At 33.0% G+C, this 25,735-nt stretch overlaps 1 protein-coding gene across 3 annotated transcripts in view; it reads right to left on the reverse strand.

Annotated features, from left to right (window-relative positions):
• Positions 1-25,735, reverse strand: part of LOC133184192 (eyes absent homolog 1-like) — a 56,986-nt gene that overhangs the window by 5,612 nt on the left and 25,639 nt on the right. Inside the window, exons 1-14 of one of the 3 annotated variants that reach the window (XM_061319117.1) lie at positions 19,689-19,781; positions 19,115-19,188; positions 15,555-15,694; positions 13,841-13,930; positions 13,174-13,245; positions 12,863-12,914; positions 12,494-12,642; positions 11,506-11,580; positions 11,105-11,175; positions 8,313-8,436; positions 6,064-6,138; positions 5,027-5,089; positions 4,468-4,631; positions 1,213-1,302 (exon numbers count right to left, since the gene is read on the reverse strand). In XM_061319117.1, the coding sequence (XP_061175101.1) occupies positions 1,213-1,302; positions 4,468-4,631; positions 5,027-5,089; positions 6,064-6,138; positions 8,313-8,436; positions 11,105-11,175; positions 11,506-11,580; positions 12,494-12,642; positions 12,863-12,914; positions 13,174-13,245; positions 13,841-13,930; positions 15,555-15,694; positions 19,115-19,188; positions 19,689-19,766 (1,317 nt within the window). In that variant the 5' untranslated portion in view covers positions 19,767-19,781. Of the gene's footprint in view, positions 1-1,212; positions 1,303-4,467; positions 4,632-5,026; positions 5,090-6,063; positions 6,139-8,312; positions 8,437-11,104; positions 11,176-11,505; positions 11,581-12,493; positions 12,643-12,862; positions 12,915-13,173; positions 13,246-13,840; positions 13,973-15,554; positions 15,695-17,290; positions 17,455-19,114; positions 19,189-19,688; positions 19,782-25,735 lie in introns of those variants that run through there. The other 2 variants (XM_061319118.1, XM_061319120.1) reach the window with 2 other exon arrangements.

Consider the following 25,735-nt stretch of genomic DNA (forward strand, 5'->3'; position numbering starts at 1 on the left):
CATCTATTGACCAAAAGGTTCAGCCACCTAAGCATGGTGTGGACCTGCTAGCAGAGTCTTGTGTTTTTGATGTAACAAGTTTTGACTAATGGAATCTGGTCTCCCTGGACCCCAAGCTCTTCCCATTTACTGACAAACTACTTCCTAAGTCAATATTACATCCCCCAGCAGAGTGCCACTCTCTCTAAGCAGGAATCAGATTCTATCAACTCAAACATAGGTCACTACTGCAGAAAATGCCAAAGGCTCCCCAGAGTCTTTGACTATTAATTGTATCCAATGGGAGCAGACTGTGACAGATTTCAGCTGTAGATTGGTTAGTGTCACTTCTGAATTAGATCTGACTGAATGGCTATAGGGTTGGGATGGTCAGGGACATAAGGGGCCTTCATGTCACCATGACACACACCAGAGCTTCTTATACTGTCAATTTGTTTATTAATTTTTTCAATCTATACTTATAAATTGTTAACCACTTGTACCAGAACAAAGATCAAAGACATCTGTGCTGTGTCACGTAGGTCATATCCAAACAAAATGTTCACTAAACAAACACTGCATTTTTTAACCCCTTAATAGATGTCATTCAGCATATTTGCACAATATTTTTAGATACAGTCATCTAGTATGGGTTGATACTTGATCAGGAGTTTCCATGTAAAGCCTGGTTTCCACCCTCTAAAAATACCATCCTGTACTTCCCCAGACCAAAGACCAACACTTTAAAATTCTTTTATTAATTAAACATACTGAAAATTTTTTTTTCTAAGAAAAGTCCCTTTTTATCCCCTTAGGTGTATGATTTGGCCTCGAGACAGACTTAAGTCAAAACTGTGATTTCCTATATCTTGACTTTTATTTCACAAAGATGTTTAAAAACTTGCAAGTTTGCATAATGTTCAAATGCAACCACATAATGAAAACTTCATTTTATTTTCAGATTTTTTTTTAAAAGTCATATTAATTTGAAATTTTGGCTTAAGTCTGTTCTCTGCTTATGGTCACTGGGCCAGGTGGTAACCATGTTTAGAAATATACACATTCCCCAAAACAGTCAAAAACCAATTATAATTGACATTTAATAACTATTCAGAAGTGAGGAAAAATTCTGAAACATATTTTCTTAAAGCATTTGCAAAGGTAGATATTTTTTATGACAAGATTTGAAAATTCTGTATATATCTATGCAATATATTCAAAAATATCCTTTACCTCTAAATCATTGAAAAATAGATGAGAATCGGCCAGGTTGAAGATCATTTCCTCCATTCGCACCCCTAGTGACACAGAGGAATGATATTCCTGCAAAGAAAATAAACACATACATGAGACAATATCTGATGGAGATAATCCTATTAGGGCCACTAACTGCCTCTTTAGAAGCTGCTTGTAGCTTTAATTATCTTACATTAAGACTTGTTCAGTTATCAGAAGATTGATGTTAGAGAGTTCTTCCACATGTCACAGATGATTGGATCCAAAGCCAAACTAGTTTAACCTGTCAGTTCATAGAAATCCCAGTCATACTCAAAGGGTCAACTTTCTATTCGGTAAACCACAAGTCTCCAAAGAATTACTATGGTTACCCATTGTTTTGCATTTTTTTTAACTTTCAAAAATTTCTGACAATTAATTATCTATAACAACAGGGGGGGGAAACATCCATTACAAAAAGAGAGTTACGGAAAGCCAAGGAATCTATTATTTTTTCTTTTGCTTTGACAGATTCTCGTTATAATATGAGGACTCCTAGATTTCAATTATCTGGGAAGCCCCTGGGCTTTCCTGTCAAATTTAGCCAGAGTTACTTCTGTGGGTCTGTGTGAAATCCTCCTTAATTATCAATTACAAGTTGCCTTGACAGGTCAGGCTTGAGACCACGGGATTGGCCAGCTTCCATTGGACTCCTACTTATCTGCTCACATGTTTTTTAAACATCCACTAATTACTAGTCAAATATTAAGTAACAGGATTTTGAAATCCGGACATCAAACGAAGCTTACAATGAGAATTTCATTGATGTTTTGAGCAAAATCAATCACTCTAATCGGTCAAGAGCAAGCCCTTGAAGACTGTGGTACAATTTTTTTCTTCTTTTTCTGTATGTCAGACCTGTTTCACAGGTATGTGGGAAAGTGTACTTTAAATTAAGCAACAGTCAACGAATAGCCAGATATTTGTTCAGATGTTAAAAGAAACCAAACAACTGAACAGTAATCTGTGTGCATAACTTTGACAAGGACTGACAGACAGTGACGAATATTGAACTCTTGTGTTTTATTTTTCAATCAAAGCATAATACAGGTACACACCCAAGAACAGTGAGTAAACTGGGGGAAAAAAGCTCTTCTCCACAAGACACTGAAAAAAAGCTCTTCTACACAAGACACCGAACTTGTAGACTATCAAACTTCACAATCCAGTACGTGCAATGGTCATACTACGCATCCAATTGGTCAGACTCATTCAGGAAAGTCCTTTTATTTATGGATAGAATGAGCTATATACAATGATTACTATTGGACAAACTGCCAACGACAAATTCCTAATCAAGTTTGGGATAAAAGCTTTTCACCACCAACAATACTAAATGTTATCTTTTGATGTGTAAAAGATTTTATCTGGAGACCATCTATTTTCATTGTGAAGACCAATATTTCTAGGGAAGTGCATTTCGGTAGATTGTTTCTTGTTCAGAATAAAAAGCACTTTCAGGCATTATACAGTTAATGAAAAGAAAACCATCCTGACACTAAATATCAATATGTCCCATGCACAGGATGCACTGCATTGTCTCTATAACAGCTGTCACAAATCATCGAGGGGAAGACATTACTACAGGACTCCGATCTGCGGACCTATTGTACGTCTAATGCACTAGTCAACAGAATATGTCATAAACCATGTATATATATCTCACGATGTGTATTGACCAAAAACAAATTTGTCCCCGCAGAACAATAGCCTTATGACAGGAAGAAATAGGATTTTGATGTCACATGTTACAGAAATCTGCAATTTCATCTGGAAATAGTCCGATAAGCTCTTGAGACATGTTTGAAAACATCCACCTCTCAAAAAACTGTTTTTTCTCACTTATAGAAAACAACTCTTGTCTGATGATTAATGGGATAACTATCTTATTAATTTTGTTCTAGTGTTGCCAGAGTGGAGGGAAAAATCACTTGGTTTTAGAGCTTGAAACACTTTTAAGTGACAGCTAAAAACCCGCTAATACCCTCCAATAACAAGGTATTGGCACTCGGAAAGATTCAGGACAGCTGCTAAAGATCAGGAAAGGCTGCATAAACTTACAGGGAACTCCTGTTTATTTATCAAAGATCAGCAGATACAACACTGCTGCAGCATATGGAACAACGAGAATTCAGCGAGGACAGCCGCCGAAAAGACAAAACATCAGGTTGCCCTTATTTCAGTACCAGCATCTGAAGGAAACTCTCAATGACTGAAAACAAGAGATAATTATGCACACTCTAACGTACATTTTTACTCCCTGAATTTTTTTGTTGTTGGTAGAATTCATAAACCATACTGTCAGATACATATCACTGGAGAATGTCGAGAATATTTCTCCAAGAAAATGATGAATATCAGTAAAAGCGTGGGAAATTGTCATTCAACACATGTTGAAAAAAACGCAGAGAAGAATGGGATCTGGATGTAATAATCCTTGAAGGATTTTTATTTTTATTTTAAAAAAAAAAAAACCCACTCAAACTGATACAGGGGTTTAAATTGTTTTGTTTTTTTTCCCCCCAATCTTTTTTCTGTTCTTTCAAACAATTACTTCATTTATTAAAGTCATGATGTGGTATGACATGAAATCTACAGATTCCTCATTGGAATGTCTACTGGCCAATAAAAAAAAAATTAACTGATTTCATAATTGCTTACTCGTCAGTAAACGGCAGCTATCTAAACGGGGGACTCTGTTGGCATAACAAAATCTTTTTTTTCTTTCTGTAAGCCTCATTTACTTGGATAATCAAGGATATGAATGCTTCCAAGTCAAATAGCTTGTTCTACAAAGGGGAATATTGGAATAAAACAGAAGAGTCTCTGTCCTTTATAACAGATGGTTCAGCAGTGCTGGCTTCATAGCCAAGTTGAAAATCTGCAAACAAAGCACACCGGTTCACTGCGCTTAATTCTACCTAATTTCTAAACAGTCTCTCATGGCAACTAGGTTTAAACAATAAAAACACACATATTAAGATAATCCTGATTGGCCCAATCAAGTACAAATCATTTGTAAATAATTTTTCTCCCAACCGCTTTCAGGATTAGTATTTCTGTTTTGAAATAGTTCCTATGATAAAACTATTTTTTGGAAGTAACATTTTTGGGCTCTAGAGACAAAGCATATATCTACAAACAGACTGCATTTTATCATGTTTCATATGAAGCCTAGGTAATTGTCTAATAATTTAACAACAATGTACATACCTTTCCATATCTTTGTGCATATGTTCCTGTGAGCAGTGAATGAAATATGATGATAGTCTCATCTAAATCCCACACAAACACACGTTCTAAATCTGACTCTGGTCCCGGGGAAGCTGTCGTTCGGCCACTTCGACTTGCTGTGCTTCTATTGCGATTGCTGCGTTCTGTTAAAAAATGATAAAAATATTTATTTATTCAATAAATTTATTAAATATTTTAATAAATTTATTAAAATATTTTGATGAGACGAATCAAAATTTAGTTATTTTGCAATATTTTTATATCCAAAATTTACTTTAAATATCTAATTTTCACATTTACTGTATATCTATCTACATTTTGAAATTTTAAACTGCAGTTTTAAAGTTCCATGGTCAATACCATTTCCTATTTGACACAAAGTTTAAATATGCATAAGAATCATAACACGACCTTTTGAAGCAATTTTTTTCATACTGATAATCAAGCAGGTGCTCTATGCTAATTAATCCAAATTTTCTAAGAAAATTCTATAAATTTGATAATAACATCCCTTAACTCTAATATGATTGTGACTTACTAGAGGATGTGCTGTCTCTCATACCAGGGGGTGAGGGTGAGGGATTTATGCTAGGGAACGTCTCTGAAAGAAGAAAAATCAGAACATGCAATGACCTAGTCTAAGGTAACACTAGCACTATATAAATGTAAGAATTTCATGACTTAAACAGATATTTCATGTTAGCTTTGCCAGTCATCATAGACACATTTTCACACCCACTGTACGGGAAAAAAAAACAAAAAAAACGAAACAATAAATTGAATCTGTTACTGTTTGGTATTTTGATTGCAAGCATGATGAAACTGTGAGCATTACGTTAGATCTTGGTATTCTGCCTCTGCAAGAAACCAGAGACAGGCAGGCAAGATAAAAGCTTTTAACATTCCAAATGCAGGTGATGAAATCTGCATAATTTCAAAATTTGTTACACTATAAATCCTTCCACAAAATGAGCCACTTACAAGACAAGACAGATAAACAGAGCATTTGCAGGACCACAAAAGACAAAAGGATGTCAACAACAAATCACAATGCTGTTACAACAGCATTTTAGAACATGAACTTATTTTTTTTTTTTTTGCTGGGATGCAGAATTCATTAAAATCTTTGTCATCTGCACTTAAGTTATAAATTTGAAAACTGCCAGTTCCGAGACATCGCAAAAAATCTACAGGCTGGGCACAATGTAAACAATGAAGTGTGAGGGCTAATCACAATGGAAGGCGAGGAAGAATTAAAGGTCTTACTACAGATAAATCAACTCAACTGACTTCCACCCAGACTTATATGGCTGCTCCAGTACCCGTGGTTACAGGTTACTGTTATTTATGACAGTCCGGTCAGAGGTGGCTACCCCTCACTGCCCTCACACAAAAACCACGGTGGGGGAATTGTTTCACTGCCTGTTTGAAGTCAACATACTGATCGGTGGGTGCTTTATATTGAAACACACACACACACAGTAAAATAACATTCAGATGCAGACAACACTTTGACATAGGGGGACATGTGCCCTTTTTTTAGCATGCCTAGGGAACATCACACCAGATACTCACCAGCCTGGGGGGCTACTTTTGGACTTATATGTCCACTTCCCACAAGACAGGAAGTGACATCAGATTGCTGATTCCCTTCAACAAGAGCACAAAGTTTTGTCACTTTATAACTTTTCCAACAATTTTTTTTTTTTTTAAACTAAGTCATCATTTTCCTTAACCCAAGGTAGGAATAGATATTCATAATGTTTGAATGAAATTCAAAGCTCACATATTCACTCTAAATAATTATCACTGTGAAATCTTTAGCATGCTAGTGCTATTCTGAAACACAGCAACAAATATTCTCTAAATTTACACATTTCATTATCAAAAATTTCATCAGTTAAAAACCCGTAACATTAAGAATGGAGTATCATTTATCTAAATCTCAACAGATTGAATTTGCTTAAAATACTGATACAACAAAAAATAATAATTCGGATATCATTCTCCTAAAGAGTCATAAATCAAACGATATGCCACAATATTAAAAAAGAAACTGGAATTAATTCACACCTGCTGATGCTAAAATCTGTCTTATCACCTAGATTTATCTACTAAACACACATCTATAATGATGTTTAATTTAAGTTTCACACAGAACGTTAAAGCCTGGTCCTACGGTCACATTCATCATGGCTGACAATAGCTTGGGGACTCGACAGGCTACAGATTGGTACTATTGTCAGGGTCCCGTCACCTGTGAGTCTATTGTCTGCTGACAAAACAAGGACATGTCGGGACCCTCACTTGACGATTCTACCTGATTTACCCCAGCTATAACGTCAAGGTACACCCAGGAACAGGACTGTGGGTATCTGCCCAGTCTTTAATTTGTATTTCAGATTAGCGCATTTTTGCTTACTTCATATAATGTGTATTTCAATTTTGTAAAGAGTAGGTGTGGAAGAGGATGTCAGAAGTTTTCTGGTAGAAAAGATGTTGACACACTAGTAAAGCAAGCTTTTACATTGTTATTTAGAGTCTATTGGACAGCCTAGTCTTTCTTTAAATTTTAAAATTATCTCTTTTTTTCCATTTCTTTTCAAAATTCTTTCTTAGTATACATGCACCACTGAGGAACAAGAATAAATAAATCACATTTTTTTTTTAAGGTTTAATCTGGTAAACCCTTAAAAAATACCCAAGTTATGCACACCTAATATTTTGTGAACCTTCAGCATTAATTATCTTAATTCCAGCAGAAACAAAATGTGTTGTATAGATTTCAACCTAAAGGATTACTAATGACCATCTCCAAGTCACTGAAATTATTTCTACTTATTGGAGAAAAGACAATGGCTTAATTCTTTTTTTTGTTCATGACTTGTTCAGAAATTTTGAGAACCAACATCCAGTGTTTTAAGAATTCAAAATCCAGTGCAGATCATCAGAATTGTAAATCCAGTGGGAACCATTGATATAACATAAAATTAAGACTGACTGTTAAAATATTTAGAATTCCCTCTCCTAGCTTTTAACATAAATCAACAAGATTCAATTATTGGTCAATAAAACATGAACAAACAATATTTACAGCAAAAATTTGCCATTCATTTTCCAAACAATAAACTTGTCATCAGATTGGTGAAATAATAACAGCAGTTTTTCAATCAATAGTGTGGCCATCTACTTCTAATAAATAATTTGTATTTTATTCCATTTTCAGATAAAGGCAAATCATGAAAGACTCCAGAAATAAAAAAAAAAAGAATCGACCTTACAAGGACATCTAGAGTTAAGATAAACAGAGTTATGATACACATCTAACAAAAATTCATGAGTTGACAATGAAAGCCTCCATATTCCACGTTTGTCCCAGTGGATTGTGTGGAGAAGTGCGGATCAATTATTGCTTTCCCCCCTATACGTAATCCTAGTTTCTAATTACAGTTGATGCAATGCAACCGTTGTTATAAATGGTGTTCATAAAAATTTGAAAGAAATGGACTCATTTTAATGAATTTCTGAGAAACAGTCACATGGCTCAATTAATTCAAAATGTCGTAATTATCAATGAACACTTGATAACTTGACAGTGTGTCCCATAATTTCAAATCAAGAATTTGTAACAGAAATGTACATTGGGATGGTGTGTATATCTTAATGAAAAACCACTTTCTTGAACTAAATAAACACCTTTCCTTACGAGGGAGTTTTTAAGTATTAGACTTTGTCACAGTATAAGTAGGGAACTACATTAATGCATGCAGTCCAGTTTAATATGTGTGTCAGGATTTTTATGCCTATCCATGTGGCATACTCACCAGTTGCAGTGTGTGGCACATCCACTAACTGGTAGGTCTGTGTGGTGGGTGGTACCACTGTGGAATTGGTTGGGACTCCAGAATAAAAATAACCAGGGTATCCTGGATAGTTATATTCCAAAGGCTACAAGAAGAACAAAAAAATGACAAACTGAAACTTAATAATCAAGAAGTAATTGGAAGGAGAAGGGGTTTAATGCTTAAAATTAATTTTTATCCTTTTTAACCTTGAATCTTTGGGTACATTTTTTGTCAAAAGTTTAGCATTAAGATTATGTCATATTCATATTTTACACAATGCCGTCGTTTTTTTGCCAATTCATGATAAAACTGATAAATTTTCAGATTCATTTAACAGCAATCCATAGTATTTAAAAATTCACTCCTATCAATGAAGTGTTAGTGCAGATTTTCAATTAATTCAGAGATTTAATGCATATTTTCTAATTTACATACTCTGGAAGAAGATTTATGCGCACAGGGGCCGATTTGATAAAGGGCAAATTGAAAAATACTTGGATTGTGTGAATTTTAGGCTCCTTAAATATGGGTTTTATCTATTAACAATGTCAATAAAATTTACTGGAGAATAGCTTTTTCATAATGTAAAATAAACACTGATGAAAATAGAATGGAGAGATTTGAGAGATAAAATTCAGTCACATTGATATTATGCTAAACCTAAAACTTGGCATTTGACAACTTATATGTTTTTGCATAAAATTTATTGTGTTTGAATTTACGTATCTCGTTTTATGATTATCTGGAATCATGAACATCACCATTATATTCATCAGAGCTGACACTAAAAAACCCACTGTACAATGGACACAGGTGTGATTTGCATTTTAATGCCATACCCATGAAATTGTCACCTTAATTTATGTCTTTTTTCACTATTTCATCCCAAGCCCAGCCAATCCAAACACAGCGTTTTTGTAATCCTCATAAAATTTATAAGGAATTTCAAATCAGATAAAACTACTTTAAATTTGGAAATTATTCATTAAAGATGCCGTCGTAGACTAAAGCTTTGACAGTGGCTACATCCTTCATGACACAGTGATTTTTTTTCCCTCTAAACCATTTTTGAAAATCAAATTAAGAAAAACAAATTAATTTATAATTCAGAAGGGTCGATTTTTCTTAACTGCTAGATAGTTAGGTAAAAAAAAAAGGTTTTCTTTTCTCTGTGGATTTTGATGTTAATCACATTGAACCTAAGAAGAATGTTTGAAAAATGGTGTGAATATTTCAACAATCAGAAATGTGATTCCTTTTACTTGAGGGGGTATGAGCTACTGGTACCCGAGGATTCCCAATCTTCCAAATGTCAAGCTCAATCAATCCAATTTCTAAACACTCCGGTAGAAAAGACAGACACTATTATTTATTTTCAAACAAATGGTGCCTTCTAAATCCAAGTATGAGAGAATTTTAATTATTTTTGCCCTGTATTAATTTTTAGTTATTGGCAAAAAAAAAGAGAGAGAGATTATTTGTCTTAAAATATATTGTTTTTAAAATTCAAATTATATTGCAATGTGGGTTTCTCAAGTCTTGTACAAAATTCAATTAAGTCCTTTTCAGTTTAGTGATTTTGTTGCTGCAGTAAAGTTCCCTATATACTTCAAAATAGTAATTTTTCTTCCTAGACTACTTAAAATATGCCTAGAAGCAGTCACCATAATTATTACAGATTGATTTGATATAATTAGTCTTATCTTATTGCTTCTGAGCAATGTAATGACTTTCCAAAATTAATTTTTCCTACAATTCATCTCTGAAGCCTACAAGACATACTCTGTTTTATTTGCAATAATCAAAATACTGCCAGAGTTTTCTCAAGCAATATTTACAATTTTATTTTCAGTTTCATCAAAAACTGCAAGACTTGTTCTTTGCTTTTCTAGAATGAAAGAAATCTGTGCATTTTGTAACACGTGGACTCAAAATATTATTACATCTCTCTGTTTTAATTTTTCCACCATTCTCTTCATTCTTTGCATAGTAAATATTGATTAAATCTATTTTGCATCAACACACTTGTTACAACTTGTTGGATAGAATACTATTATTTCATGTAATAAAAATCTCTCATTGGCATTCTATGTCATAGATGTTAACATATGGCACACTACATGAAACAGCTTAGTGAAATAAAAAACTATTTTATATTTCTCTAACAGCATTTCACACCCACTAGAAAATGGCAAACTGATACGGACATTTCTGTATCTTTCGTTCACAGAAATAGATATGTTGTATATAAAAGTTACCACTGCAAAGAGGTTTTTCAATGACAACCTTTTTTAACTTAAAAAATGTAACATTTTATGTTTATGTTTTGCAATGTATCCATAATATGTGACAGTTTTTTATGCAGAAAAAGATGTAAAAAACAGAAGCAACTTTTTGTTATTGTTGACAGATTGGCTAATATAATGGTGATATATTTATCTTATTCAAGATTGATGCTTTGAGGGTTTTTTTCTCTCTTAGAAATGATTTTATTGATAATATGAAAGATTGTACCTTTAGTGCATAACAAATTAATATCAACATACTTCTACAATTAAACAAGATGAATATTCAAAGACATCAAAATCATCATTACAACTTTGTCTATGAGCAAGAAACATGAGCCCTTACCCTAAAAACCTGAATAAACATTACTTTCCAGATTTACTTTAACATCTGACTTTTATAGACAGTTTTTTTGTATTTATTTCTTAACGAGTTTCATTTTTTTTTGTTATACATCTGAGAGAGAAAAAAAAATCCAGGATTACCTGTTGCGCTGAGGAATTGGATGATGGGTTACTGGCAGGATTAGCACTAGGAAAGGGCACTTGTGTGGAGTCTGCAAAAAACAATCAAATTAAAAAAGATTAGTTACACCATGTTGAATGAAAATGACTAGGAAAAAAATAGATTTAAAATTTTTTTTTTTCAGAAATTTTTATCATTAATTGTCAAGTTCCTTGAAAGTGTTTTTATTCATTCAAAAGTGACTTGAATTTATATTTATATGGAGGTATTTATGGTAATTGATAAAGGAAATAAAACTTTGTTGTTAGGAGAAAAAATATCCTGACGCAATGTTCAACTCCGTTAATATTCATGAAAATTTTTTTCTCCAGTGTTGTCTATTTCTTCGTGACATGTGATAAATGGGTACAGCTGTACTTACACATGTACTGGGCCTGACTGTAGCTTGAGGAAGGATAAAAACTGGTGGTACCCTGTCCCACTTGTGGTTTCTTCACTACAGAAAAAAAAATAAATAAATAAGTAAAAAAAAACCCCACATTTAGGGTGTGTTGTCACTTGATTGGCATTAACATATTTTTATAGACTGTGATGTAGATCTGCCCCCATAAACCTGTGTCTGGTCCGTTAACACAGCCCAGAGACAGAGTCCGATGAATATCTCTTCTATGTTAGGCATGCAAATTAAGTGATAACATCTTATAGCACCATTTCATGCTTTTCTGATTTCCAATAATCCAATAATTTCCAAGTTAACTGATAGCACATCATTAATAAAGCAAAGATTTACAATATGTTGCCCTTTCAATGTATAAAATGCATGCAAAATGCTTGCTGTCAATAAATTTCTCATAGACTACACATGGTTTTCATCAGGAGCAGAAAATCAGATGGGGGAGAAATGTAAGTTAAAGAAACTTATAAATCAATTTAAAGTCAATCAAATCTACAGATCCTGCCCCATCAATAACACTGTTTATTGTTTATGAGATTATTTGGACAGTGAAGCACAACTGGATAGGTAATAAAACAAGCACCTGCTAGAGAGAGAAAGAGAGAGAAAAATAATTTTTTAATTGCTTGTAACCCCCCCCTTTTTTTTTAATAATCAAAAATACATTTTGTTTACTTTAATACTGTACATTACCAATTTTTCACATCACTTTTTATTTATTTTTTTTTTTTTTTTACGAGATAGTTATTTGGCATTAATAAGCGAGAAATTTTTTAAAGAATTTTTTATCAATACAAGTGTTCTTGAGAACGAAATTTTTTTGCAAGCAGAAGGTCTCCCATAAGTACACAAAAATAAAGTTCTCGTTGACAAAAAAATGATTTACGGTAATTCATTTCCTTATCAACTTGGGTGCACTGGGCTGACATTAAGATGAAAAGTACAGGTGACTTACAATCCTGAGGGTTGTACATGAGGGGATATCCCCCCTGCTGCTGGTAACTGAAGCCCGGTTGGAGGCCGGAGAACTGAGAGTATGCTGTGTTCATGTCGGAGGCTATGGTAGCTGATGTCCTAGAGACTGCAGCACTAGGGGAACTGTTGCTATAACAACAGATGTTAATTATGATTAATTAAGATGTTATACATTTTAAGGTTTACACTTAAATCAACTTTTACCAAAAAAAAAAAAGAAAAACTCATTCTAATTATTTAGTTGTTTAAGAACCCCAAGTTTTTATGGATTAAATATTAAAACTTTATCTTTTTTTTAATTTGCTATCTTCTTTCGATGTGTTTTATCTTCATTAATTTGTTTTGTTACCTATTATAGAATGATGTTAGTGTTGTGTCCAGCCCAACTTCACTGTTGGATCCTGCAAAGTGAAACAGAAACAATCAATTCAAACTAATCTCTATGGTTACAATACAGTATAGCTGTTCTGTATCAGGGTAATTACATGTGAAAACTCCCCACTGCCTGCTCTACGTGAACTTGTCAAGCCCTACACTCGTCAGGCCAACAGTTCTAACTTTTTCCACCTAAAGTTTTCACTCACAATAAAAAGCTCCATTCTTTTTGGCTTAAATGACCATGATGAACTTGTACATATGCCATTGAGAGTGGACCATTACCTGTTAAGTTGTCCAGCGAATCTGCGACGGAGAAATCGACTGGGCTCGTGTCACAATTGGGTTCACTTTTCACTGTGTGTAGAAAATAAAAGTAAAGATATAATCTTTATAGATACAAACAATGATCCCCATACCCAGATAAACCTCATTAAGTTTTCATAATTGATAGGAAATGAGGCATTTGAATGCGACACATTCCATTATAGGTGGGAATGAATTTAATGCATCACATTAGAAACAGCTATAAGTTGTATGGTAACTACCATTAAATCTGTGAAATGTGACCACACACTAGCCATTTACACATCCACCTGTATTTATGTATGTGTCAAAAAAATTCAAATACTGATGTCTATAATTCCTAAAGGTTTTTATTCAACACCAGCTAAGTTATTTTCTCCTTAAATATCATTTCTGAGAGATATTTTTGTTTTTTGTTTTACAAATTTCAAACAAAAAAATTAAGCTATCAAAGTTGATTATGATGTTTTCAACAAGGAATAAAATATGCTTTTTTTTTTTTAATTCCACCATCAGAATTGAATTTGATGTTTTCAAGAAACAATAAAACTTTTATTTTAATTAAAGTTACTGAATTTCTACATTTTATTTTATTTTTTGTTGTTGATTTTTTTACTATTTATTGTAAAAAAGAGCTTTGTTTTACCTGCTGGAGGAGAGCCAGCTGACATTACCCAACTCTCACTACTGCTGAAGGTACTGCCATCTGGTGGTGAAGTGAGGGACTCAATACCACCTTCAAAAAAATTCACAAAAGAACTGTCACCAGTGTACATATCTAAAGGAAAAAAAGTGTTTGAAAGAGGAGTTTCACCAAACTTGGACTTCCCTTACATCTCAAAGGGAACAAACACCTCTGTGACAACCTAAGTGTGATGGCCATGGATTTTTGAGTTCTGTCAGAGTTGAATGTCTCTGTATGATGTAAAAATGAAGCAGGGAACAAAAGAATTCTGCAACATTGGGTGTTGGAATATCAAACTTGCAACACATTAGCAGACTGGACTCTGGTTACTTGTGGTCACCTACTGATATACATGATGCTGTCATGGTTGTTGGTTATCAATATCAGGTCCTTGTGGTGAATATGGGTTTGCAACAGCATTATCTAAGGACCAGGGTTTCAAGTTCAAAATGGTGGAGAGGACAAAACTAAGTTTATTGGTGATCAAGAAAGGCAATGGATAAGGCAAGCCCTAAATCCATTCCAATCCAATGCAATAGCTACCATTACTGATGCCTTCCAACAGACTACCCTGCTGATGACAAACCGAGTTCCTGGGCTTATTACTGGACGTTTTTTACTCTATACTTGATAAAAATAGATGATTACTAAGGCTAACAATTAGAATTTATTCCCCAGTCACCAACTATGGACTGTAAAAAAATTACCTGTCATGTCCAACAAATAAAGCTATATATCCCACTGCTATTGATTGCCTTGTCATCAAAAGGGATGTTGCAATCTGCTTCAAATTAATTAAACTTTTGCTTTGGTAATAAGCCAGTAAGCAACCAGACACTGTGACTTACAGTGCCTAGAGCTAATAAATTAAGATTTAACATTGCATGGCAAGTTCCCCTTACGTCAGAGCTGGCAGAAAATAAAGATGACCTGCCCTGTATACGTCTTCAGTCCCCTACAATGGACCTCAAAAAAAGAAAAAAAAAACTAGGGAACCTACAATCAGCCCAAGTTTGCTGAGTGAATACAGTTGAGTAGGAGCTTCTACTTTGTTCTGGGTGGAAATAGGGATGATTAGTATTACAGCTAATCAATTTTTTAAACTATTACAAAATGTCGATATGGAGCTGGGGATAGTGTGCCGGGCGGCCATTGTTTCCACGACAATGTGATGTAGTGTTATGGCAATTGTCAGCTATTGGAAGGCCTCACTTGTGGATGAAACAGTAAACAACAAGCTTTTATTAAAAAGCATTTCATCCCCATTAGTTTGATCATTTACATAATCTCATAGAAGAATGGAACAAAAATAAATTACGTATGACAACTCGATGAGTGTATGCCCAAGACAACACCATATAAGAGATGACAAAATACAAAATCCTATTAATTAGTCTTGCAATTTAATAAACAATAACTTTAAAGATTCTTATAACTTCTATTACTTATGATGTGGAAACTGTTACTTATATTGAGATTGTTGTGACTGACTAGGCACTTCAGTCTTAAGTAGCCACTTCCCATTGTATGATCATTAGAACTGTGAGGGAGTCAAGTGGGTCCACTAATAACAGCAAAATAGCCACTAAAGAACAGCCTGCTTCATTACAAGCTGTCAAGTGAATGAAAATGATGTCTTCTACAGCCTGAGAAAAATCTGTGAAAATCTACTTACCATCTGAGGTGCCATTGGGGGTTGGGCTTGAGGGAATTCCAACACTGTCTATGGGAATTTCACCAGGTTCTAATGGTGAATTTTTATTTCTGTCTAATGTCACCAAGGGGTCCTCAGTTAAACCTTGCAATTCAAGGACCCTAAAAAAAAATAGAACAGTGTATTAAACACCCCAATCTTTTAACATGCCAAAGAAATGTCCGACTTTTTTTTTTGTATCAAAAACATCTGTGTGAACAGGGATGACCTTATCCGCACTATTAAAAATCGGAATTCACTCTCCTGACCCTGACGGAAATAAATTTTAATCTTTTGCTACAAATGTTCGTTACAGAATAAAAGAATTGATAAATAGTGTGATTAACTTAAAAAAAGAATCAACTCGCTGGTTCAAAACGGTAGAGCACGCAACCCATAATCAATGTCTAAATACTTTACTGGGCCAAATGTGACCAAGTAAACAATCTTCACTGATTTTATCACTAAGAATTTCATGCTTCCATTCCCAACTACCCATGAAACAAAAATTCTTGTGGATACACCATCATTTCTCTTTTTCAAAAATTATCACATAAAGGTACTTTAATTTCTTTTTGTAGTCATTCAAACATGACACAACGTATGTCTTTCTTTTTTCTATGGCTGACAATGAATTTATAAGTATTATCTTGAAACCACAACAATAGATTAATCCACCCATCCACTCCAAACACTCAACCTCAGCGCTAAAGAAAAAAATTATACAAAAAAATCAACTATACAATTACTTTTTTTGTCTATCAAAATAAACACGGATATATTCTACATAACTATAGTATCAAAACTCCATTCAGATATTTCAAATGTATACCTATTTGATATTTTTTATGGTTTACTTTTCTAAGAATAAATCACATGACATGCAAATTGAAATGACCCCAATAACATAAATCAGGAAATTTTTTTTTACACATCTTATACAGAGTTACTTAATTTTTTCCCCTGTAAAAACCATATTAAATTGTACTTTTTTTGTTCCTGGCCTTTGTGTTATTTGTATTGATTTGTCTGGCTGAGGCTGATGTGACAAGTCTATATACAGATTTACTTCACAGCTTAAGTTGGAACAAGCCACATAAAATCACTCAGCTTGCAAATGGACAGTCATAAAACGATTTGCAGATGAACTGTAGCTAATAAAAACAGATCCTTGTCTTTCTCTGTGAAGAAAATAAACATTTTAACTGAGCTGACATGACTTTCCTTTGACTTGGTACTTCATTATGGAGATTATTTAAGACAATCAAAAGATACCCTTGTCAAATCCATTATGTTGGTAAATTTCTCACAATTCTGTACAACATGTCTATGTACTTTTCAAAATAAACCTACTTTTCAGAACAAACCACATGAAAAGATTCAAGGGAAAAAAATGCCTGTGATTTAGGGCAAGTGAACCTTACCTCGTACAAAGATAAAAATAAAAAGCCACACACCTCCAAAATTAAAAAGAATGCAAAAGGTCCTCACATTTATAGCCAACATTTGGTGTGTTGAATGAGAAACACCAAGGGTACTTTAAGACGACACAACATTCCAATATGACAGCAGCTAGAAAAAGTGTTAACATTTAACCAAATACACAGACACACAAAAAAGACCAAACATACTTCTGGCGTCACGACAGCTTACCCCGCAAAAAGTCCAAACACGATAAATACAAGACAAGCCGAATATCCATTAATAGAAATATTTACACAAAACTGATTTCCAAATAGAATTGGGCAACCCCTATCACGGTGGGCCTGAAAGGGAGGGTGGTACAACCCCACACAACTTTTATCAAAATAACTATCACCGCTTATTTCTCATTGTCCTCCAAATTGGTCTTTAAATGCTGACAAGGAGCAATACATGCATTTCAGGATGCAGGGACGGGGAAAATAAACTTTTGGCTTCCTCTGCTTAATTGTATGAGAACGTGTGAAAATGCTGAAGATAAATATTTTGTTATTGAGATGTTAGACTTCACAAGAGGCTGTTCTCTAGTGCTTTATACTATAAAGTTTTCGTTTTTGACCCTCATAGTATAATGGTATAGTGAAGCACTTTGCCTATATATACACACTTTGTTTCAGAATCTTGATAATGGTTATACATTTCACATATTGCAGATAAGAAATTTCTGACTTTATAATTAAATTACATGTTAATTATCAATATTTTCTACGGACTAGCTTTTATTAAAAAATTTTAACCTAAAATATCACCTTTTTTTAAAATTACAATAAAAATAATTATTTCAACCAAAACATATTTGCTGCATTCTAAAGGTTTAGTAAAAATGCTACTTCATGCATAGTGTATGTACTTCTCTAGTTCTTTTCTGGCATCAAGAAAATAATCATCAGAAATGATCATGGCTGCTGGTTGTGTTTAGGTCATGTTCTGGTAGGGGACAGGGATAAACTGACCAGCACTGACCAGTAAGTAATTGACCAGTGGACAGGATGTGTGTGGACACCTTGGCAGATGTCAGCTCTGTGTATACTGGGGATTACACCCCAGTACCTCTCCTACTTATATATACAGTGCTACTGCAGCTACTCCACACCTACTACAAGTGACTAATTATGTCAACAGTGTAATTTATTTCATGTCTGAAGTCAAATATTTGTTTCAAAATGAGAGCTGTATGCTTACATGTTAAAATTTATTGACTATAAATGAATTTGTGAAATAACAGATAAACTAAAAATTTTTAATTCTGTCATCATGTTTATATGAATGTTTCAAGGTTTACTTTTGTGAAAATATTTTTTTTTTCATATCTCAATTAATGCACCTGTAAATTTTGTATGATAATAAATCTTTTTTAATATGTACCATAATTTTCCTAATATTTAAAAATGAACTTATATTGATTCTGTTTTAATTGAATTTGAGATTTTAAAAAAAAAAAACAAAAATTTCAATCATAACCACATTTACTAAAATGCTTTTCTTTGAAAAAAAAAAAAGTTATGAAAATAAGTTACATCTGATGTTCAAAATGTTTAAAACAATACAAAAACCTATTTATTTTAGCATACTGATGTCCAAAATGATTAAAACAATACAAAACCCTATTTATTTGTATTGAGATAATTTGTGTAGACAGTGTTCACCTTTTTTATTTTGTTAATAGTGCATGTGCTTCCTTACATTTAAAACATTTGTTTCTTCTTTGTGAAAAACAGATGAAAATACTGATATTTTCCCTCTAAACTGGAAAACATTTGAATGCCTTTGTTTTAGAACAGCCTAGCAGAAAGAAAACTACAAAAAGCCCCCCATTGTCGTATTTTATGCACATTCATGGTGTCTTTCCGCAAACAAGGTCAAACAGTTTTTTACGAATATGTGGCTTGGGAACAAGGAGGGGGCTTAAATGAGGATACAAAGAAATATCTAGTCCTAGATGTTCCTCCTTATTCTTTTGGCTCCATGATCAATTCTTCTGTTTTACAGAAAAAACTGGAAGAGGGTGTTTGCAATGTAAGATTTGATTTGCGACGCTGATAATTTTCTGAACTATTTACCTGTCTCCTCCCCCTGTTCTTGCTACGGTGACACCAGTTAGAGACTCTTCTGAAGTCTTCCGAGCTCTCTTGGCCTAGAAATTGAACCAGGAATGTTCTGTTAATTTTCAGGAATTTATATAAAACAAAACATGCAAAATAAACCTTTTTTTTTTTCAAATTAAAAATCAAAGGGAATTAAAATATTTGCAGTGTTTATTTATTTTTTTTTATTAAATTTATTTATCTATATTTTTTGGCTATTTCTTCCTGTGTGGCAATGATATACACATAAATGAACAAAATGTTAATTACAAATTTATTATTAAGCATTCCACCTAGTTAATAAAAACAAACATCAAATATTTTTTTTTATGAATCTCTTAAATTTATTACATTACACTTTCCCCAATTAAGAAAACACCCTTGCCACTTTGTGTAATATCTATAGATATAAATCTGCAGCACTTCAGAGAACATCACTAGCATCATGGCCAGATGTAACCACCTCATTAAAACAGACAGAATCCAACAGAACCCTCTCATTAAAATCATATCGCATACAGCACAAAAAAAAAGCACTCAAGCCACTCACCTTCCTACAGGGTGGGGAAGCGGGAGGGGAGATAGAAATAAAGAAACCTAGTCTAGGATTCACACTCCCCAACAACATGGTGGATTTTTTTTCCCCTTTCCCTCTGATGTTTGTAGACACATCAGACAGAACCATATACTAGGTCACACACATGCTTGTAAATTAGGATTGCCAGATCAGCAGCTAAATGGTACTGCATCTTCCCTCTACAGGGAAAAGACAGTGACCACAGAGGGCTACCAGCACGGCAGGAGGTCTCAGAATGAGGTCACCCTAACAGACCTGGCCTTCCCCCCTCCTTCACTGACCAGCATAAATCTTATCTGATGGAAGCTGATGAATTTCGGGGCAAACATCATCATTATTGTGATTATGACAGCAAAAACAAGTTGCATATTTATACTGTGGCTTGTATCAGAGAGGTGGTGAAGAGATTTGGGGGAGAGACAGTGAAATCAGACTCTCCAGGAGGGCATTATAACCACAAGAAAATGACACAAGATTCAGATGGCCAATTAAAGATGTCAACTGTGTGCTAACTAAACTAATTATGTTTGAATCATACTCTCAGTGGGGTACTAAAGAGAAGTCGGAGAGGGCTAAGCAATTTTGAAATCAGATTTAAAAATAAACTAATAATTTAAATAGAAGTTACAATTATAAATAAGTTGGAGTTTAATTTCTAAATTAACCTTGAAGATGGTACATGAAAAAATTATTATAATCTATATTTTAAATAAAAATAATTAATATAAAAATACTTTAAAATAATTTCTAATTATTACTACCATTCAAAAACTGTAAAGTTGAATTTTTAGGCATATGCAGTTAAAGTTTTAATTATTTTTAAAAGAATTATTAAGTGAAATTCTGTCAATTTCAAAATATAAATTGTTGGGTTTATTTTTCAACAAATATACTTAATATTAAGGTTTAAATAATACATTTTTAGCAAGAAATGAATGAGTATGAATTTTTATTCAATAAATGTGAGTAATGAAACAAATCCTAAATCAATACAGATAAACCAATTCCCCACCCCAACAGATTTCCATTCTCTGTTCAAACAAAACAAAATAATTAAGAAGAGGCTACGTGATTGTCTTAAGACTTTAATATCATTATAGGGGTCTTTTATAAACCTGATGATAATTATCAAGATATAATTAAAAGTACCCTGCGTGATATCGCCTCATCAGATAAAACAGATTACGCCAAGTCCAACCACTACGTTAATCTCAGGTGTGACTATCAGTCATTCATTTCCTTCCACATGAAATGACCACATTACACCTGTGTCCGTGGCCTCTGATGAAAGAAGACACTAGCTTGGAGAGTCATTACCCACTTGGTAGGGGGGAGAGGGAGAAACACAGGACTTAAGGTCTTTCCTCATGTAATTTTCTGATTATGTCATTTTTTGTCCACCTGTCCCTCTGTGACAAAGGAAATGTCCAGCAGAGAGATCTATGTTTAAATGTAAGTCACCCAAGGAATTGTACGTCACTTATGAATTACCAGGGAAATAACCTATGAAGCAGTAGCCGTACAAAAAAAATCCCTGATTTAATTAATTTATAAATTATGCAAGTATTTTTTCTTCCTATAGTTTTAAAATATTATTTAATCCAACATAATTTTACTTAATAATTAAAACAAATAATTTTTGACAAGTTTATTAAGTATTGTATCAAATTGATATTAATACAAAGAATACTTTTCTTGGTTTAAAAATACAAAATAATTTTTTTAAATTGATTTCTTGTAGAGAGAAATAAAAATCGGAACCATTAAAATGAAAAAAAAAAATGTAGAGTGAAATAAACTAAATCTTTCACATTTTTCCATGACAATATTCCGACCATACTAGCAATGAGGGTAATAAATATGATGTACGCTGAAGCAACAACAGCAGTATCACTTCTTCATATTACACTTATAACCACATCATTTTATGACCACCAACTTGATACTTACAAATTTTCTATACATTAGTAAAAATTGATTTGTCTTTCCATTGCAAACCAATATGAATTTTATTGTTGAAATAAAATTTGAGCTGACGATTTACGATTTTGTAAGGATTAAAGAGATCGCATGTCTTACCTTGTCCTGGACTAAGATTTTGATGAAGAAAACAATTAAGTTCCAAGTTCCATAATTAACAATATAATAAAAAAAACTGATCCGACAAAAAGAGAATGACAAGGGACCAGCCCTTACAATCCAATAAGTCCAAAAGAAATCAGTCCCCCGTATTTGAAATCGGACATGGAAACTGTGCCTACCTTCTTAATAGTATGGTGTCAGGCTACCGCTTGTTTTCACCCAACAATGAAAGCCAATACCACACCAGTCAAACTCGCTACTTTTTACTGCAATTCAATCCAACTTCGGAAAGCAAACAGATATGGCTTAGGTTGAGGGATAAAGTATGTAAAATCCAGCCCTCCCTAGATCACAAGCTGACCACAGGTAGGTACAAGCTATCTATGTTTATTAATAAGAGCTAATTAGTATTCACCAAAGCCTGAACAATTGCTATCATTGGCTTAAATAAAATGATTTTAGGAATCAGGGGGGCGGAGTTTAAATAAGGCTAACAGACACAGGGAGTTTAACTTACTGTTAGGAATCTGTCATTTACCAGTATCAATAAAGAAGGCGGGCTTATCTCTGGCTATCACCGAGAAATTCATCAAATTTTTAGTGCCTGAAGGGGAAGAAGATCAGCTTCAATAATTGGATAGAAATTCGCCATCAAACTATCAAATACCTTTGTGGAAATTCATTGAAACTTTTACACTGTATTTAAGACAATGATTTTCTCTGAAGCTGGGAGCATCCTTGTAGAGTTGTTTCCTCTTTTGAGTAAATAATGTATAAACTATTATGTAACTCTACTGTTCTTAATCAAACATGATTAAAATAAAAAAAAGTTTACAATTATTACCGGAAAAATCATTCATGCTTAAAATGTTCTCTCAAACAATTTTAATAAAACATAAAACAAATACCAAAAAGGAACAATAAAAGATATTCACCACTTAATTTTTAAAGCAGAAAATTTTATGTATAAAATTCTTGTAAAGACCTTTTTTTAGGTTTTCGCTTTGAAAAAAATTCTTTAAAAGCCCGATGTCAGAGAATTAGCAAATTGAAACACTCTCCCGCACATTGCAAAATACCCAAAACATCATCATGATGTTTTTCCAGGAAACTCCTACTTTTTGTCTGAAAAACAGAACGTCAAGAAACAGTTTAGTAACAAAACACAAATACCTATGATATTTCGGTATGTAACAAACTTATGGAATCTGAGATGGGGACATTTCTCAGATACACAAGAAGGTATAAAAATGTTTTAAAAAAAAACAAAAAACAACAAAAAAAACCAAACAAATATACCAGTGATACTTTCAAGTACTCCTGATATTTCTAAGTAATCGATATTCCATGAATTGAGAAGTTACAAAATACAACAATTCCATACTTTCATTAACATCCAATTTCATGTTACAGGAATTAACCTATAGATATTATAACTGAGACTTTGCTGGACTACTTTCATTTTGAAGTGTACCTGATTACTCTTAAGAATATACACCCAAATTTCATATGGAATATCATATTATAATACAACATAAACATTATATTTCATGCTGATCTGACTTCAAGCCAAATTAATTATACTTTAGAAAACATATACATATTTCAAAAAAAAATTATCATTTTTCTAAACTTTTAAATTGATATTTATATTTGTAACAGAAAAAAATATCAATTAAACAAAAAATATAGAAGGGTTTTACTACATTTTTAAGGGCTACCTACATGTGCTACCTACCAGAGGGAAAGAAACTATATACCCTCTTTTACACTGGAAGAAGCAATAGCAGCAATATTACTGTATGAATTAAAGTTTTTTTTTTCTGTATTTATATTACACTTTGCCACATCAGCTTAGTTATCTAGCCTATCTTAATTAGAGTAGATGACAGATGTAGGATTTACCTGAAGAGATTTTAGCAGTAGATTTCTATTGATTACATTTGCTACAAATATTAATTTAAAAAATTGGATCAAAATGCAATGTTTGCAATGTACTAAATTCATTAAACAGATATAGCATACATAGTTTTCATTTTTTCCCATTTACCAGTATTTATTTTTTCTAAATTTGAGAAATGGGGAAGGAGAAAGCACTCTGTCAATTTGGGGGGGGGGGGGGGGGCAAGAGCACCTTCTTATGTATCTCAGGGACACAATGCCAAATGGGAGGGGGGGAAAGCTCCCTCCTTAACTGGTCTCTTATGTATCTCAGGGTATTCTGAGGAAAAAAAAATCACAACAAGCAGAAAATGCATTTAGTGAAATGCAAACATTTTTACATCTTATAGTTATGTATAGTTATTCAATATTTATAGGCAAGATGAAATTTTCACAAATTTTGGTTATTGTTGGATAATAATTATAATTAATTATAATTATAATTAACCATAATAATAATCTTACTATACAGGTCGAAATACATGAGAATGAAATTCTTGCAAGCAGACAGTCTCACATAATTATGCGAAATAATGTTCTCACAAATAAAAAAAATATTTACAGTATAGTAATAAGAACATAAATACTGTATGAAGTACCATGTTTCATTTTTGAAACTTAATTTAGCCATTAAGGAAAGAGGGAAATGATAATTTTGATATCTTTTGATATATTCTTTTAATAGAATCCTTTAATAAATTTCGAACACTAAACAAGCTAGGGTTTTTTTTTTAATATGGTATAAACAATTTTGTCATTATTAAATCAAGATTAATATTCTATATCCATAAAAAGAACAGACAAATACATGTACAACAAATTCTACAGTATTTTTAATTCATTGTAACAGAGTTTTACTATTGAGTCATTATTTTATAGTACATGTATCCTGATTGAATTATATATTTTTAGTTAATTGAAAAAATGAAGTTTACTTCACTTGCAAAAAAGGTGGATATGTTTTAAAAATTTGGTGATCTACAGAATCAACATTTGTGATTTTAACTATTGGACAATAGTATTGGTATAAATTGGTAGTTTTTGTGATGTCACTATCACTTTGTCTAGTTATTGAATAATCCTTATTGGATGAAGGCTGTGGCACATAAACCATGTGTTGCAAGTGCTTGTGTACCTGAACATGGTCACATTCATATTACAAACAATTCCATTTTATATTGGGCCAACATGGTTTAAAACAAGTGAAATAAAACTCACATATTTGCAGTTCACATTCAGAAAATATTTAGAAGGAGCTAGGAGGTCACCTTGCAAGAGTGCATTCTCTGTCATGAACTTTACAGTATCCAAATGAAAGGAAAGGTTTAATCTTACTACTGATACCTTGATAATTTAATGTAATTTGTCATTTATTTATTTATTTGGGGGGGGGGGGTGACTTCATTTCTCAAACAAGTGAAATAAGTGAAGATAATGAATAGTTATAAATCTCAAAAAACCTACAAACAATACAAATCTGTGAATAGGGCAATAAATAAGGACCCCTGAAAATTCCAGAGGTGGGATCAGGTGCCTTGGAGGAGTAGGCACCCCCTGTTGACTGGTCACACATGCTGTGAGCCCTATGTACTAATATGACCATTGTTTAGTTTGTTTTAAATTTCCTCTTAAGAATTTTTCATTATATTTGACCTGCATTCAAGGACTCCTTGTCCAACACTAGATATGATTGTATTTCTCATCGAAAACCGGTTCAAGGCCTTTGAGTCCTACATTCCCTGACACCCCCCCCCTTTTTTTTCTCCAATAGCCATACAATGTTTGCATTAAAAAGAGACTTTATACTCATTATTTAATGAAATATTGTGTGATTCGGCACCTCACAAAAAACATTTTAGAAAATTAACTTAAGACGATATTTGTTGGACTAGTACTATGCAAATTTTATGTAAATATCCAGAAAAAAATTGTTACATTTCTCTTGTTTGTGCTGACCAACCATTTGATAACATGATGTTCTCTTTTACATCAATATG

This window comes from Saccostrea echinata, unplaced genomic scaffold, assembly GCF_033153115.1.
Source record: "Saccostrea echinata isolate AGI-Se365-2 ecotype Australia unplaced genomic scaffold, CSIRO_AGI_Sech_v1 ptg000010l, whole genome shotgun sequence".
Classification (NCBI taxonomy): domain Eukaryota; kingdom Metazoa; phylum Mollusca; class Bivalvia; order Ostreida; family Ostreidae; genus Saccostrea; species Saccostrea echinata.